The 16,670-nt window shown below is 44.4% G+C and overlaps 2 protein-coding genes and 1 long non-coding RNA gene across 8 annotated transcripts; 1 reads left to right on the top strand and 2 right to left on the bottom strand.

The window, feature by feature from the left end:
* On the bottom strand, window positions 1-3,501 carry LOC120695840 (prefoldin subunit 6-like). Its single transcript, XM_039979066.1, has 5 exons — window positions 3,316-3,501; window positions 3,142-3,212; window positions 2,917-3,041; window positions 2,762-2,822; window positions 1-436 (listed from the first exon to the last, which is right to left on the bottom strand). Exons 1-5 carry the CDS (start codon window positions 3,401-3,403, stop codon window positions 389-391), a joined length of 393 nt encoding a protein of 130 aa, XP_039835000.1. The 5' UTR covers window positions 3,404-3,501; the 3' UTR covers window positions 1-388.
* Window positions 3,502-6,552: 3,051 nt separating this feature from the next.
* On the bottom strand, window positions 6,553-16,662 carry LOC120695820. Of its 4 annotated transcripts, XR_005683917.1 has the most exons (5): window positions 16,437-16,662; window positions 8,035-14,252; window positions 7,631-7,886; window positions 7,344-7,432; window positions 6,553-7,139 (listed from the first exon to the last, which is right to left on the bottom strand). It is a non-coding gene; the product is annotated as an uncharacterized LOC120695820 (long non-coding RNA). The 4 variants fall into 4 exon arrangements; XR_005683914.1 differs by having other exon boundaries at window positions 7,344-7,886; XR_005683911.1 differs by having other exon boundaries at window positions 6,553-7,432.
* On the top strand, window positions 11,009-15,127 carry LOC120695798 (potassium channel KAT1-like). Of its 3 annotated transcripts, none has more exons than XM_039979037.1 (11): window positions 11,009-11,410; window positions 11,509-11,724; window positions 11,830-11,985; window positions 12,072-12,129; window positions 12,283-12,600; window positions 13,228-13,467; window positions 13,554-13,652; window positions 13,741-13,773; window positions 13,865-14,050; window positions 14,139-14,667; window positions 14,782-15,127. In XM_039979037.1, the coding sequence occupies exons 1-11, from the start codon at window positions 11,241-11,243 to the stop codon at window positions 14,919-14,921; spliced, it is 2,145 nt and encodes a 714-aa protein (XP_039834971.1). In that variant the 5' UTR covers window positions 11,009-11,240; the 3' UTR covers window positions 14,922-15,127. The 3 variants fall into 3 exon arrangements, with proteins under 3 accessions (XP_039834971.1, XP_039834975.1, XP_039834982.1); XM_039979041.1 differs by having other exon boundaries at window positions 11,215-11,410; window positions 11,667-11,724; window positions 11,909-11,985; XM_039979048.1 differs by having other exon boundaries at window positions 11,267-11,410; window positions 11,667-11,724.
* Window positions 16,663-16,670: the final 8 nt, after the last annotated feature.

Genomic DNA, 16,670 nt, shown 5'->3' with positions numbered 1-16,670 from the left:
TTAAGCGGGTGAACGATCGTGCAACTTAATTATACCTTGACTAACATTCCTCTTTCAGAAGCATCCAGTACAGAGAAGGAAAAATGACACAAGATGCAATGGTGTACCAATAAGCTCAACCAAAGAAACCACTACAAGCTTACCATACACCTTCAACCTAGTGACCGACTTTTACATCAGAGCATCCAGATAACATTCTTTGCTACAGAGACGTCAAGAACGATTGAATCTCACATAAACACTGGACATCCTGAATACAGGCGCAACCAATCTTTCTTTTCAGAGACCAGAACACTGGACACCTAATTCCACACAAAAAAAAGCGGATGCTATTGGGATGGGTGGTTGCAGGAAGGCCTTGGACTAGTTGCATTCAGCAAGCAGGTGTCTAAGCCTTAGCTTGTACAGCCTGCATCCTCTGTTGCAACTTGAATATCTGCATAGCAATGGAGAAGATAAATCAAATAAATCTAATACTACTACTAAATGTAACCTAATCAGATCAACAATCAACTGTTGTATGCAGATGCACAGACTCCATGCCAAGTATTATAAGTGTGAATTGAGCCTGCTACCAAACATGCAACCAAGAATATTTAACTGAAGCGAATAGTTTTTCACAGCTTGACATAAAAGAAACCACCTTAAAGTTTTGCAGGTCCCTAGAGATGCTAACATTCTAGATGCCTATTGGGAATACACTTCACTCCTATTGTTCTGCCACATGCTCCAAAAAAGCAGCAGAAACATCAGCAGAGGAGGGACCTAGTTGCCCGGGGAATAGAACCAAGCTCAGAAATCTAAATCCGAGTGATGCACCAGGCTGTCTAGGTTCTACAAAGCAAGGATAAACCTAAATTGAGCTGCAGATGCTTTTATAATCCTAAATAAAGTTAAGTGATAATCCAAGCTTGAAGCATCTCAACTCCAATTATCTAATCCATGCACAGAGTAATCTGTTAAGAACGCTACAGAATAGCGTATAGCCTTGTTTATGTATTTAGCTCATATCATCTATTAGAGCAATGCATATGCACATATCATATTCTACTGGAATAATTCAATTGTTTGCATTGGTCATGAATATGAATAGCAGAAAATTGCCTCAGGGCTGCAGCTTGACACTAGTTCATTGTCTAGCTGGATCCAACCCCCTCAATTGCCAACAGCATGCTGCTATAGCAACTGGCCAACTGCTAACCTACAATTGCTTTTGATAGTGGCTTCTCACTGCTGGTAGTGTTCTCCAGAGCCAGAGTATCTGCTCACAAAGTCAGGGAAATAGATCTGGGCATAGTGCTTAGTGGTGCGCTGCAATCTGAGTTGAAGGCATCACATGTTTTGTCTAGTCAAGGTGCTGCTGATTCCTCTTCTTGCCAAGAACACTTAGATCAGGAGACAGGGAAGTTCAGATTCTATTTTCTGTCTAGTTTGTTTTATACTCTATTTTATCTCACTCCAATGTTGTCAATCGACAGATTCCAAGTTACAAAATATGAGTGTCTACCATTTGAGTTAAGTAAGATTTAGAACTATACATCCTCCCTCCCTCCTTCCACACTACTAGACAGTACCCCACTTTCAGTGTCTGCCTCCTCTTCATTTCCACCTTCTTGTCCAGATACAGTTACAAGCCTCTCTTGAGTAAAAGACTGGTCACAACAAAATATACTAGATACAAACGAACCTAAACCATGTTAGAGATAAGGTAGACTTCACCAAATGAATAAGTTAGCTATCAGGCAACTATAAGGCTGCTCCACTTGGGCCACCCCACAGGCCCTTTATGGCTTATCAGTGGGACTTGCCATGTTCTTCTCATAGGAACTTGTGCATTCCATTAACCGGATGGTGAAGCTAAATAGCCAGCCAAAAAGCCTCAGACAAATTCCAGAGCAAATCAATCCATTGATGGGTTTCTTGCCCTAACCCAGCGATATGTCTAACCAGAGGATGCGCAACGTTATCCAATTCTCTAGAATAAAATGATACTCGGATATTATCCAACAGAAGAATGATTTTCCACCTCCCTTACTTGGCACTAAGCAGCCAAATGGGTTTACCAGTTTGTTGCAAAGGGAGATTCAATAAAACCTAGTGCACTTTATGATACTACTGCAATAGCACTACTTTCAGGCTATAGATTCTACCACATTAACTTTGCTTGAATATTTTTGTGTGCATAAACAAATATTTGTCACAGTTATGCACACCTAATTAAATATGCTTTACTTTTTCCAAATAGGGAGATAACAGGAATGGTATTGACCATTATGATTCTAAAACTGTACATGCCTGGAATGCTCTGAATAAACAGATTTTTTTCCAAACAAAATTTCTTGGCTACAAGAGAGAAGATGGAAAGTTTCGATGATAATTAATGCATTTTTCCACAAGGCATCAAAAGATTTGGCATACAAATAGTTCTAGTCTTCTAGATTAGTTCTGCATACGACCTACTAGTTCAATTGATTTTACTGCAAATCACAGAGGTTTAGCTAATTCCAGTGATGACCAGGGCAACAATGGGTTGCAAAATACAGCTACTGTTCACAGAATTCGTGGCATAGCTACATGGTCCCTGAATAGTTAGCTATCCTGATCACAATACAACAAAGACGGCATATTATATCATGATCAATGATTCTCTACTTCTCGACTCCATCTGAACTCAAAAGAAATGCATACACAAAAACTTACTGTAGGCAAGTTTGATAAATCGTCTACTAATCATAATTAGATAAGAAGCAATACAACGTACCGATTCCTTCTTGCTGTTCTGCTTGTCTTCCAAATCCTTCAGCGCCCGATCCATCCGCTTCCTGCAAAACAGCCAATCCCACACAATCAGCACAATAACACGAAGACACCACGAGCCGATCAAATCCCGAACAAGATCAGATCAAAACCACTCACAGCTCTGCCGAGATGTACTCGATGCGCTTCTTGACGTTGGCCTTGGCCTCCGCAAGGTCCTGCTTGACGAGCACCGGTCCAATGAGCTTGTACACGTTCGCCCCATCATTCAGCAGCTCCAACTCCTGCCAAACCAGATGAAATCAGACACTCCGCGTCAGAATCAACAACCGTTTCGGCGCCGAAGCGGACTAGAGAGTCGGGACGCGCAGGCCGGGTGCATGCCTTGAGGACGAGCTCGTTCTCGCCGACCTGGATGGTGTACTGCTTGCGGACCTGGTGGTTCTTCGCGATGTCTGCGAGGGGAGGAAGAGCAGCGGGGGGTCAGAAGCGAGGTAGGGTTTGGGGAGGCGGAGGCGAGCGAAGGGGGGGTTCGCGGGAGTTAGGGAGAGCGCGTGCCTTTTTGGATCTTGCTGAGGGCGTTAGCCTGGACCTCGAGATCCTTGTGCATCTCGCGGACGGCCGCCGGGGTCGACGACGACGCCATGGCCTGCCGCTGCTTCGTCCGCCGCCGCCGCCGCCGCCGCCGCCGGCTTCGGGGAGGACTGGACGAGTGGGGCGTGGGTTGGGCTTTCGTTCGTCGCCCGCGTAGGACTAACTGACTTTGTTTAACTGGGTTGGGCTGCAAACGGGCTGAAAACCCGTAGTATTTGCAGTTCTTGGCCCATGATCTTTCTCATTTTGCTATAGCGGGAAAATGGGCCTACTTAAAAGGATGGGGTTGTGGATTGGATCATGGGCCCTTGTATCATGGGTTTTCTTTTTTTTTAACTTAAGCATCATGGGTTCATCATTCATGAGTGGATTTCCCTCAAAATGGAAGACACACACAGGAGAGAAGAGAGAGAGAGGAACGGATTATGCCAGGTCAATCAAACTGGGAAAGATCCAATCCGCAACTTGCCGGGGGCTAATCCTCCGCCCATGATATGCAAAGATCAGATCAGGACGAGTGGAGAAGCTGCCTGCCAATCTTTGGTGCGAATGATTGGGCCGGCTTGGCCATGAAGATGCAAGCCAAGACAAAAGGGCACCTTCTTTCCCTCCCTCCCCTCACATCCTCCTGGTGCCTTTCACGAATCCCTACCCTTCGCCCCCGCACTCTTCAATCTTCGTCACCATCTCTCCCTTTCGCGAAATCCCTAGCATCTATTCATCTCCTTCTTGCAAAAACAAAAGGGGAATAAGTGAATAAAAATCCCCAAATGCAAGCGAGATGTGCCACTGCCACTGCCACCCATGGAATCGAAACCTCCGGGGTACCCATGCCCCCCAGTTGCGTGAGCCGAGCGCGCCCGCCCGGGATTCCACGGCGGCCTCCTCCCCACCGATCCTCGCCGCCGGGCATGGCGACGGTCCCCTGTTCTGTTCGCACGGCGACCGCTAGTTTCCGGGAATCGAGATCGGAAAGGCAGCGCGCGGCGGCACCATCTGCGCATTCTTTTTTTCCCCGGAATGCGGATGGGCATGGCGGTGGCTTCTCAGCCGGACGTACCAACGGCTCGTCAGACGCGGGGGTGTGCACTCAACTCAACTAAACCTGCTTTTCGAGATGTTTCTTAGAAAGCTTACCGTGTGTTTGGTTGGTTGGAGGTGCGGAGCGAATCTGGTTGGAGCCGACCCACTTTTGGTCTGTTTGGATGAGGGGCGAAGGGAGCAGAGCCGCTCCGGGAGAGGATATTCGCCCAAGAGGTGGGTTCCTTCCGCCCGTCAAATTTCGAGGGACGGAGCGAACCCGTCCGGGTTCCGTCCGCGCGTCCCGCGCCATCAGTCTCGTCGCTACCGCGCCGCCCGTCCTCGTCATCCTCCTCACGCCCGCGCCGCCCGTCCCGACACGTGCCGCCCGTCCTCGTCGTCCTCCTCGCGCCCGCGCCGCCCGTCCCGACCCACGCCGCCCGTCCTCGTCGTCCTCCTCGCGCCCGCGCCGCCCGTCCACGTCGCCCGCGGCGGCTCGCGACCGCGCCGCCCGTCCTCGTCCTCCTGCTCGCGGCGGAGCGCGTCTGTGGCGGCGGAGCTCGCCCCTCGGCGGCTCGCGCCCACGGTGAGCGAGCTCGCCCGCGGCGGTGGAGGAGCTCGCCCGCACGCATGGATCCGGCGGCCCCGAGCTCGGCCGTGCGCGGATCCAGCGGCGGCGGCGAGCTCGGGCGCGGATCCGGAGGCGGCGGCGAGGTCCGACGACGGGGATGAGGCGCCGCCAGGGGGAGCTGGCCGGCTGCGGCGGGACGAGGCGCGGCGGCGGCGGCGGGACGAGGCGAGTGGAGAGAGGGAGGAGATGGTGAGAGAGAGGAGGCTGATATGTGGGGCCCACTAACGGAGTTAGTTGCCATCCAACCCGGATTCCCAATTTCCTCAACCAAACATGTGATGAGTTGACTCCGTCCCCAAAATCAAACATGCAACCAAACAATAGATGGGTTGGCTCCATTTTCAAAATAAGAGTTGGAGCCAACCCAACCCACTAATCCCGCAACCAAACACACGGTTAATTGCGCCTGCACCCACCACCATCAGGGTCAACCAGGCAGGGAAAAGGACTCGAACTGACCCTTGGCGTCGATGCAGGCTCCATTTGGCCGAGCCATACTGGGGAGCCAAAGCTTTGTCAGGCACGCCATGTGTGGTCGATGTGTATCCTGTACTTTCAGGAACAGCACGCACGCCTGGAAAAAGAAAAATAAGAGCAATGCTGTCCATGACACCACTGTCTCCAATCATCAACAGCTAATTCTCAAATACCAGTACAAAGGTGGAGCCGTGGATTAATCAGAATTATAAAAAAGGGGGCAGTAGTACACTGAATACTGTTTGGCATTGGAGCAAGTTTCCAATGCCAATTCCCACGTTAACCAAACCGCTGACATTGAGTGTACCAAATACCAATTCCGAATTCCGAGCTTGAGTATCAACATCCAAACAACACGTTATAGATAATAAATGAAGAGAAGGTACTCTTGCTCTAAAAAAACCTAAAAGGTCAAAGCTTTTTTCCTTTCTTTTTTTGCCCCTTTTGTACTAGATAGAAGTCATAAATGCAGCTAACACCACAAAGGCAGAGAGGCTATTGTGAGTTGCGACGACATATTCATTTTTTTAAAGATTCTTAACCTTGCGGTTTAGCATACATTAATTAGAAGAAGGGAATTGACCCTATTCATTTTTTTAAAGATGGATAACCTTCACGGAGTTGTGGTGGCATGAATCGAATTTTCCCTATTTATAAGTAACCGGATCCAAAAACCATACAAACTACAACTACCACTATAAACCTACAGCTAGCAACACCGGCAGATTAGATTGGAACATCAACCCGCGCCGTACCACGCCAACTCAGCTCAAGAACATTTGGTTGGATTGGGATATCAACCAGAACCCTCTCGAACTCTGCATATGGAATTGGACACAAGATAAAAACCAGCAAATGGGTTGACCCGCAAATTTCATGCAGCACAAGTGCTGGTGTTACTTCGCTATTTGTATTCTAAAATCATTTGCTTGTGCTAAAGAGCCCAACCACCGAGATGCATTACACGTGCAGCCATTCCCGAATGCTAAAAACAAAGAAGAGGTTATCCATCTGAACTCTAAAACTCTCCCCCTCTTTCTCTGGACAGAGCAAGAAGGCCTAGAGTAATAATCTTTGCAACAACAAACAGCGCACGCGCACACATTTCTCTATAACATTACCGAGCGTGTCTTCCAGAGCTCTCCAAATGCGACATAAACACTAAACAAATCCGTTAACAGGACTCCAGACTTTAATCATTGTGGGGTTCATGGACCGCCAAGGCCGCCGGCGCCATTGTTTCGTGCCGAACCCGCACTTGTGATGCCCGTGCTCGGGTCGGGAGGGAGGGATCGGACATCGGAGTTCAGCCGCGGAGGCGCCGCCACCAAAAGGCGCCGTGTGGACGACGGGCCAGCGCGATCTCCATTTGTTTATCGCTGCCCCCTCCCTTCCACTTTCAGCGAATCCAGATCAGGTCGTCAGGAAGAGCCCAGCCCAGCCGCACCTGCACCAGCACCAGCCACGCGATATGGCCGGTAGCCAGGCAGGCCCCACCGGGGGTCGGTTTCAGGCGGGGCTCCCCGCTCCCCCACCACCAGGAGATATGGCATGATCCGTCGCTGGGCGAGTCTAACCGTGCTGCTGACCCACCCACGTATCATCTTCGAGTGAACCGCCTGCAAGATCAACCAGCAAATGTCCTAGTCGCATCCTGTATCTGCTCCAAGCTCCACATCGTGAGGAAAGCTCGAATTGAATTCTCAGTGATCAAATGGACGGGGAGAGCTCGAATTGAATTCTTGGTGACCAAATGGGCAGGTCTTGTGCGGTTTGTTAAATTAAAACTGAAAAGCCTGTGCCGACCTATAGATGCAAGAACTCTCGATGCAGTGTGCAGTCTAGTGAACTGAGGTACACGTACAGTGCATCGGCTAGCCGTGACCTCGAGGTAGCAAAGTCCACGCTGCAGGCTCCAAAACTTCCAAGTCCCAAAGCGGGGCCCCTGCAGTACTGCATGTGACACATAAGCGATGAGAGGGCCGAGACAGTAACATGTTTGAAACGCCTTGCGCACAATGTGGTCATCTCTAAACCACAAAAATAAGCAGTAACGACGTAGTGTTCCTGGCCGCAGAAAAAGGAAGGAGTGAAGGAATCAACGTACTAATCAAGAGGAAGGTACCGCCGAAATTAAGCCCTCAATTTCACCTTATCATTGCGCTCCCGCAAATGTTCATGGGTATCATTTCGCTTTCTGCGGCACCATCACCTTTGCCAATTCCACCTCCACTGCGTTCGGCTGGTCATCTCCCCTCCAGCGCTACAGTATTTTCCTCTCACACCACTCCAGCCACCAGCTCCAGCTCCAGCCAGCCCAACAGTATTTTTCTCTCACACCATTCCAGCTCCAGCCTGCCGAACGCAGTGCTCGTCTACTGGAGAGAACTTGTACTCCGAATAGGACCTGTCGTGCATGGAGCAGCAGTAACGAGTGAACCGACCGCCATGGGCACACGCATCGGGCTATATTCATGAATTGACATGCGAAAATCCGAGTGTTTGGTAAAGATAAATGATTTATGTAAGTCACAACTCGAACCCAGAAATCTCACCTTGCGAAACCTGCAAATATATGCCTGCCCAGAATTTGAGATGCCTGCTGAACCATGAAAATGAACAAATTAGAGACCCAATTATTGTCAGAAAAAAATAGCAGAAGCTAGAATTACTAGAAGCCACTGCGAATATTCAAATTTAAAATATATATCAACTATACTGGTTATCAAATAGAATCGTGACATCGAAAAAGGAACATAAAAGGTATGCTCTTATGGGCAAACAATGATTCCAAAATGCTGATAATGGAGCAACAGTGCTCAGAGAGCAGATCATATAAGCTACTAATAAACAAGCAACAGGATTAGATAAGACCAATCAAAAGTGCAGAATCTAGAGAGGAAGAAGAGCTCACTGAAAATGACTAGTCAGAATGGAACTGATGCACTGGTGATTTGAAAATCTAAACCAACTAGTCCACAGGAATTTAACACTCAACATCTAACAATTCAGAGGTAATTATCACTTTATCTGGATTTAGCAACGGTTAAACGCCAGCAAGGTAATTCACCAACTAACAAGTTGAATCTAAACTACAATCAGATTCCATTGAGATCTAATCAGAATGTTCTCTGTCGGAATGGTACTACCCATGTGAGACCGCTCCCACTGATGTTTGAGCATAATTGCAATAACCTTGCCACTAGCTCATTATGAGTGTGAGCTCCCTCTCAAAGGTCTCCAACAAGAAGAAAGAATCAAGATACATCATACCTATTTGAAAGATGCAATGAGAAAAGAAGAAATCGACACATGCATGCACATGTGTGCAAGGACCGCCACTTCATAGCTCCCCACCGTCACATGGTCACCACTGATAATGCAGGGCACATTCCAACAGAAGATGTTAGAAACACAAGAGAACACAAGGATATGGCGAAATTTTGGTCCTGGGATGGCTTCAATTATCCAGAAAAGTGGCCAGTTCCGGATACCACAAGTACTGAAAAAGTGTAGTACCTCTGTGCAAAATTTATTAACACCACGGTGTGTACAAAACAGCCTTTGCAAAAGCCTGTCCATGGCCTGACTGCAGTTTACTTGTTATAGAACGGTTTGCAAAAAGAAATTGTTGAGCAAGTCCATGCAAAATGCCGTTGAGCTTTCTTGATATGAAATAATTAAAAAATTATCACAATGAATTCGACAATTCATAGAGCAGACTCAGACAAGTTTGTAAACATAGAGATTACAAACGGTGCGCTGCAAAAGAATCAACTAAAAAATAGTTCACAAACTAGAAAGAAAGAGGAGCAAGGGGAATGTTGGCATCCCAGGTAGAGGACGGACCAATAACGACCTAGATGGAATGCAACCCATTTCAATATATGGAGAACAAACCAGACAGAGACTTGTATGGTTAGCCTATCACCATACCCATGAAAAGTAATAGGCAAATAGCTAACGAATGTCTAATGTCTATCTCTTTCAAAGAAGCACATGCAGTTTCCTTATGATGGACAAGTGGCAATGTCTGATAAAATGAGATTATATTTATAATTTTAGCTGCTCATGTTTCCTAATTCTTGATAAGTTTAGAATAACTTTTATTTTCTGGAAAAGGAATTAAGGATATTTTTGCATATATACTCTAGCTCAAGACTTCAGGCAAAAGATTTGAATAGAATATGATCTCTGTTCCAGACAACATACACCTTATCTTTTGTCAAAACTAAAATGTTTATGATAAAAGTATAGCAAAATAACATTTAAGTTTTTGAACAAGAACTGACAAGGCAGTAAATAAAATCTGAGTAATCAAAGTTCAAGAAGAATGATCAATCTTGCATAAGACATACAAAATAAGATGCATTATTATAATTTAGCAGCATATCCTATCACCAATATAGGCAGCACTTACTCATGTCACACACTTAAATGCTCTGTTTGCACAATTATAATAACCTGCATGATATGTGAGCATCTTTCTCAAAAGTAAGCTACCCAAACAGGAAAATCATCACAAAGTTAATCATGCATTAATTATTTAGTTAGCACATGGAAATGAACATCAATTAGTGAACCAATAAGAAGGTTTGTTTCCTCTGTCTGGAACCTTGATCTGGCCCACCTTCATGAGATTCAAGTGGGTACTGTCTGAACAGCGACTGGCTGATTCAGCAAGAAAGGAAAAAAAGACAGAACTTCAAATAAGATTGTATACAGCTAAAACTTCTGACAGAAATCACAATAATGCAGCCCCAGTCTGTCCAGTCCTCTATGGTCCCAGGAAGACAGGCAGTGCCAGTCCAATCAGTGCACCAGCTAAAGTCTGGTGGCAGTAAATGGTAGGCATCAGAACACGGAAGCAAGGATTAGTCTTGACAAGATATATTGGAGGGGTCCATAAACCATTTATCCACATTAATTGGCTTAGATGGCCAAGGGATTGGATCCTCCATATCCCACTACAACAAAGCTTACTTGAACTCAACAACCGAAAGAATACCCAAAAATGATAAGCATACCCCAAATTACCTCCAGAAATGACATCGATGGTTTCAGCTATGGTGTTAACATTTGCACAAAAATTTGAGAATTAGACTAGCTTACAGGATGTTGCTTCCTGATGAGAATAATACCTCTTCTTTTCCTCCAGTTTTGACTAGGGAACCTATGATCATTACTTCTTTGGGAAATGGGAGCAAAATTTTTTCCACAATCTAGTACGAATCATCCAGCCATTTAAAAATAAGGGCAGAGTACACAACACACCAGCAAAATAACACACACCACAGATTATTCTAGGATGAAGTAGATAATACCACCCATAGAAAGGGTTTGTACTGCATCAGAGTAAATGGTTGAGAAGAGCCTGGGGATGCTTGCCCCATTCTTAAAGTCTCAACATTAAAGATTATCTTGAAAATTTCTTCACTGCTTCAGCTGTAGCTGATCACCAACTAGCCAAAAGCACTTCCAGAATTTTGTGTTATATACTTTGCCCACTGGGCTCAGCTAACAGTTGTCCCACAACACCAAGGAAACAAGCACACCCTGTTGTTTTCCTCGTAAGGCACAAATACAATCAGCTTCTTGTTTGCTTCCAAGATCCTTGCTTTGACCCACAGCCTTGCATGTTCATCACCTGCAGCATATATATATATATATATATATATTGAGAAAGAGAGAGAAAGAGCCAGCATCCACACACCCTCACGCATACAGAGTTGAGTGGCAAAGAAAGAACAGAAAAGCAAGCATGACTCAAGCTCATTCCAAGTCATGCTTCCAACAATTTTGGGATGGAGTTCAAGATAAGAGGAGCAGCGACAGCTTCACGATTGAGCTCCTGCCATCTCTTGGTGCAACAATAAATCACTCTAACAAGTTGCAGAAGTTCATCATATCTCCATATGATCCCCGCTATAGGTGAGGTTCTCCCTGCACTCTGTATGTACCTAATCATGTTGAGAGAAAAAAACAGCAGCTGCTGACATGCTTTCCTCTGCTCTGTCTGTGTGTCTCAGATACTGGGAGTTGTTCCTTACAGTCCTAGTTATTTACTCCGCCTGGATTTGCCCATTTGAACTAGCATTCTTGAGGGACTTACCCTCTAAGCTTCTGCTAGTTGAGAACATTGTCAATGGCTTCTTTGCGATTGATATTGTTTTGACATTCTTTGTAGCTTATGTGGACAGCAAAACACATCTTCTTGTGGACGACCGAAAGAAAATTGCAATAAGGTGCTTACCTAGTTCATAACTGCTTTCTTCTCCAAAACTCCACATTGAATATAGAAAAGACCAAGTAATTCAGTTATGGAACTAACAAGTTATGATCCTCCACAGGTACCTATCAACCTGGTTCATCTTTGATGTATGTTCCACAGCTCCATTCCAACCAATCAGCCTTCTGTTTTCACACAAGGGAAATGACCTGGCTTTTAAGATACTCAACATGTTGAGGTTGTGGCGTCTTCACCGAGTCAGCTCGCTGTTTGCCAGGTTCAAAACTTCAAATCCAGTTCAGCTTCTCCACATTTTGATGATGAATAACAAATGGCACAAATTTAATCACCTTCCTTTACCAGGCTGGAGAAGGATATAAGAGTCAACTATTTCTGGACTAGGTGTTCAAAACTTATTGCTGTAAGTCTTTCAGAAACTTAGGAACAGAAAATTTAGGATCTTACTTCCATGTTCTCCATAAAAATTGTCAAACTTGCAAAATGCTTTTACCTTTCCTCATTGGAAGAAACCCTGCTGATAATAATGTGAAAAATCTGTGATAACAAAACACAGGTTACTCTGTTTGCGGTGCATTGCGCGGGATGCTTCAACTATATGATTGCTGACAGATATCCTGATCCAGAAGAAACATGGATAGGTGCTGTTATGCCTACTTTCAGATCGGAGAGCTTATGGACTAGATATGTCACTGCCCTTTACTGGTCGATCACAACACTGACAACAACAGGTTATGGGGACCTACATGCTGAGAACCCAAGGGAGATGCTGTTTGATATCTGTTATATGCTGTTTAATCTGGGGCTGACAGCTTATCTTATTGGTAATATGACCAACCTGGTTGTTCATGGGACCAGCCGCACACAGAATTTTGTACGTTTCTTAACTTATTTGCAAAACCCATTAATGCCAAATTCAATTTGTTTCCATCAAAGGACAACAACTTAAGTGAGCCAAGAAAAAAAATAGATAGGAACAACCTAGCTTTTTTAGCTATAGGTGACTCGGTGGTGAAACTTTATACAAATAATGCAGTTATTCGTACGCATTTTCTGCCTTCTACCATGCCATTGATTAAAATGAAGAATTCAAGAGGTCAAAACCCTACACGCTATAACACCTACTAAACTGAGAGGAAATCAGAGACATTGTTTAGCTTTAGTGGTCCTACACTGCAAAGGTCAAATAGTTCCAACTGGGCCATCCTAATAAGTTCTTAAACAAACACCCAGCAGTACAATTCCAATCAAATAATCAGGTAGGGGAATCAATGAATGGAACCTGATTCTTGATAGTCATTGCGTGTATGTTGTAAGCCCAAGTTGTTGTATCCTTTAGTCGTTCAAACATTCTTAGTAATAACAACACCAACAAATAAGAATAAAATTCAAGGGAAAAATATTCAACAAAGGTCAAAGCAAGTGCAAATAGAATAACTAAACCCTTCACAAAAACAGTTAGCTTACTTGATCCATATTAGTAATTTTGCGAATGATGCAGAGGGACTCAATCCAAGCAGTTTCAGAATTTGCGGCACGAAATCAGTTGCCTGAGAAGATAAAGCAGCAAATGCTATCTCATTTCTGCCTACAGTTCAAGACAGAGGGGCTCAACCAGCAAGCCATGCTAAATGAACTCCCAAAAGGAATTCGTTCAAGCATAGCATACAACTTATTCTTTCCAGTCATAAAACGAGCCTACCTCTTTCATGGAGTATCCAACAATTTCATTGCAGAACTGGTAATAATATGATCAGTATTTTGGTTAATATTTTCTAATTTACTATACTCTCCACTGCCATAGCTGATAAACTTCCTTGCCATCAGGTAATGGAAGTGCAAGCTGAGTATTTCCCACCAAAGGAAGACATAATATTGCAAAATGAAGGGGCAGCAGATATTTATGTAATAGTTTCAGGAGCAGTGGTTAGCTTTTATCTCTGATTTGGTTCTGACATATTTTCATAAGTTTTTTCAGACAGCTAATTAACCTTTCATGTGGCTTTATCTGCAGAATTTGATAACAACTGTAAATGGAAATGAACAGGTAAAGGTTTTTTCATCTTAAATCGCAGGCATCTCAGATGACAGTAAGGTTTCCACAGATTACTAACAGTGGCTTGGTAATCTGAAAGCAGGTGTATGGAAAAATCAAAGAGGGAGACATGTTTGGTGAGGTCGCTGCTCTGTGCGACTTACCCCAGCCGTTTACTTGCCGCACCACAACCCTTTCACAGCTCTTAAGAATAAGCAAGATTAGACTAACAGAGATCATTCAAGAACACAGGGAAGATATCAATATTCTAATGAACAATCTATTCCAGGTACAGCTTCATTTTTTAAAAGGAAGTTAAAAATATAGCAACTATTTCAGCTAAACTGAAGCTCATAACTCTTTATGTCAATGCACAGATGCTGAAGCTGCAGGAAAATTTACCTGAACTGAATCAACTAGACCGAAGATTCATGCACAAGTATGAGCTATTCCATGTTCCTCGAGAAGCATGTTTGTTACATCAGCCATTCCTACAATACACAGAACACAAATGTGAAGACATTAGTAACAAGGTCCCAACTTTTGGTGTTGACAATGGTTCAACAAAATTAGTGGCAGAAACAATCCAATTGAGGAAGCCACAGCAAGAAAACATTCATGACCAATCAAACTGCAATTATGGGGAAGCAGATGTGATGGCAAGCAAAGAAGAGGATCATTGTGAGGTTCACAAAAGCTGTGAGACCAAAAAAGTAACTGAAGAGTTCTGCATTCAGATAAAATCTGAAGATAGCAATGCAGCAAGCAGTTGGCAAACAAGCAATGAAACGGTGAAGAAAAGAGTTACAATTCACGCATATCCTCATAATGCAACAGGTTATTTAGTACAGAATGGGAAGCTTATCAATCTGCCTGGTTCACTGGAGGAGCTTTTGGAAATTGGAAGTAAGTAAAAGTTTCAAGATTTTACTTATGATTCAGTTATGGAGTATAATCGATAGTATGCAGAAGGAAGATATACATAGAAATTTACAAGAGGTTTTTTTTTTAACATTGCAGGTAAGAAGTTTCCAGGTTTCCACCCTACAAAACTTGTCAGTAGAGACTATGCTGAAATAGATGACATCAGTGTTATTCGAGATGGTGATCACCTATTCCTTTTTCAGATGTATAACCAAAATAGCATTAACCTAACCTAGACTAACCTAACAACAAAGAAGACTTCATGTTCTCCAATCTGGCAAAAGCAGCAGATGCAAATCAGGATGTGCAAGTGGAGAAATGAAGAGGAAAGACATTTTTACCCTTTTTACTAATTGTTTGATCATTTCTGAAATGATGTAAACATCTACTATTGCACAACAAGCTCCGCAGTTGCATGCAAATGTCAACAGCATTTGGCCAATAGTGGTTACCAAGTTTTTTAAAAGTTTTTCTTTTCTATTTTAGAATGAGCATCCAATAAAATAATAGGAGTTCCTCAAAATGCATGTTATACAGGTTGAACTGTAAAAAACATCGGTAATGAGAATTAATCACGAATGCATTACAATGGAATAAAAAAATGGAAATCTGAAAGCGGATTTGGAACTATGACAAACTCTCTGAGATGAAATATTCATAAACGGTTATCTTTCCACAGCCAGCTAGGGTTTGATTCTCATCATATCTGAAAAGAAACCTTTGGTCCTTTAGGGAGGACATATCTTGCCTAGTCTTATTACTTTTTTGGATCACGGTACTATTCACATTTTAAACTAGGTAGAAGTAGCTCAAAGAGTTCAAGTGATACAGAGCAACGCAGAGCACGTGTATCTAGTCTAAGATTTTCCCAAGCTGTTATTACAATAGAATAGCCATATTTCTACCTTAACCACAATAAGAAAAGTCAACAACATGAAACGACCTAAGCACAAATGGAAAAAAAAAAGAATCACACATTAGTATGTAAACACCAGTACACCAATACAGATCATTTTATCAGGTCAATGTAAATCAGTATGAAGTATCCAACAGTACACCATGAACATTGTCGCGCTTGAAATACAATACGTTAGGAAACAGATAGGATTTTTTTTAAAAAAAAAGACACTTCATTCACCATTTCAATTTCCGATTTCATTTTTAGTGTATTTTCCATATGTTTCAGAAGAAAAATGATTATAACTAGATTTACCTACTTATGCACTGAAATTCGATTACAATTGGATAAAAGCAAGCCCAAGCATTTTGCAAGAAGCCACAACGACAAGGACCTAGGGACGAGGACCAAGCCTTCAGTCACGTGCACGGTGCACATAAGTGGGCTCGGGCAACATTTTGAATTTCATTTCGATGGGAGACGCCCCGTTTAAAATGCGGGAAAAATCCCCTAGATTCCCACATGAATCCTTTGGCAGCCGTAAAATCACTGTGCGAGCGAGACGGGACCAAAACCAGTCCCGAAATGCCCAGGCCTGTCTCCGTCTGTCCGTCAGACCACAAACAGCAATCGGACAAAAATTCCTGACAAAACCAACGCGAAAATGGGCGTTCCCTATCCCCTTGGCGGGCTTCCTTCGCCGCCCGGAATAGAATGCAAAACATGTGCAAGTCGGAGGGCGATTCTTCTTCTAAATTTAACAGGTACAAAACGCGTGTGTTTGACTGAAGTCAGGAAGCAATTCGGCGATTCGAGAGGGCCGGGCCCCAGCGCGTGGCGGTTGGCGGCTCACCGGAACGGATGGAAGGGGCGGCGGGGCCGGTCGGAGTCGGAGCAGCGGCGCGCGGGATTCCGGATTCGAAACCGACGGCGAAGGAATAGGAATCTCGAGCGTGGCGGCGGTAGGCCAGGCCACCGGTGCGGGCCAGCGCGCGGCGGGCTTTGGGGGTCTGGGTGTTGATTCGATCGCCGCCGCGCCGCGACGAGCCGACGACGGATAAGGAGCCCGTGTCCGTGGAGTGGGGCC

Source organism: Panicum virgatum, chromosome 1K (assembly GCF_016808335.1).
Source record: "Panicum virgatum strain AP13 chromosome 1K, P.virgatum_v5, whole genome shotgun sequence".
NCBI classification, from domain to species: Eukaryota; Viridiplantae; Streptophyta; class Magnoliopsida; order Poales; family Poaceae; genus Panicum; species Panicum virgatum.
Note: the sequence above shows the minus strand (reverse complement) of the source record. Positions and strands in the feature narration are given on the sequence as shown.

What these genes read in the sequence shown, in the direction of transcription:
- LOC120695840 (XM_039979066.1), bottom strand. Translation starts at nt 3,403, where the DNA reads ATGGCGTCGTCGTCGACCCCGGCGGCCGTCCGCGAGATGCACAAGGAT. An exon ending in CCTCAGCAAGATCCAAAAAG is followed by an intron (nt 3,213 to 3,315) that starts GCACGCGCTCTC and finishes CTCCCCTCGCAG; the next exon opens with ACATCGCGAAGAACCACCAG. An exon ending in AGAACAGCAAGAAGGAATCG is followed by an intron (nt 437 to 2,761) that starts GTACGTTGTATT and finishes ATTGCTATGCAG; the next exon opens with ATATTCAAGTTGCAACAGAG.
- LOC120695798 (XM_039979037.1), top strand. Translation starts at nt 11,241, where the DNA reads ATGACTCAAGCTCATTCCAAGTCATGCTTCCAACAATTTTGGGATGGA. An exon ending in ACAATTTCATTGCAGAACTG is followed by an intron (nt 13,468 to 13,553) that starts GTAATAATATGA and finishes CCTTGCCATCAG; the next exon opens with GTAATGGAAGTGCAAGCTGA. An exon ending in TAATAGTTTCAGGAGCAGTG is followed by an intron (nt 13,653 to 13,740) that starts GTTAGCTTTTAT and finishes CTTTATCTGCAG; the next exon opens with AATTTGATAACAACTGTAAA.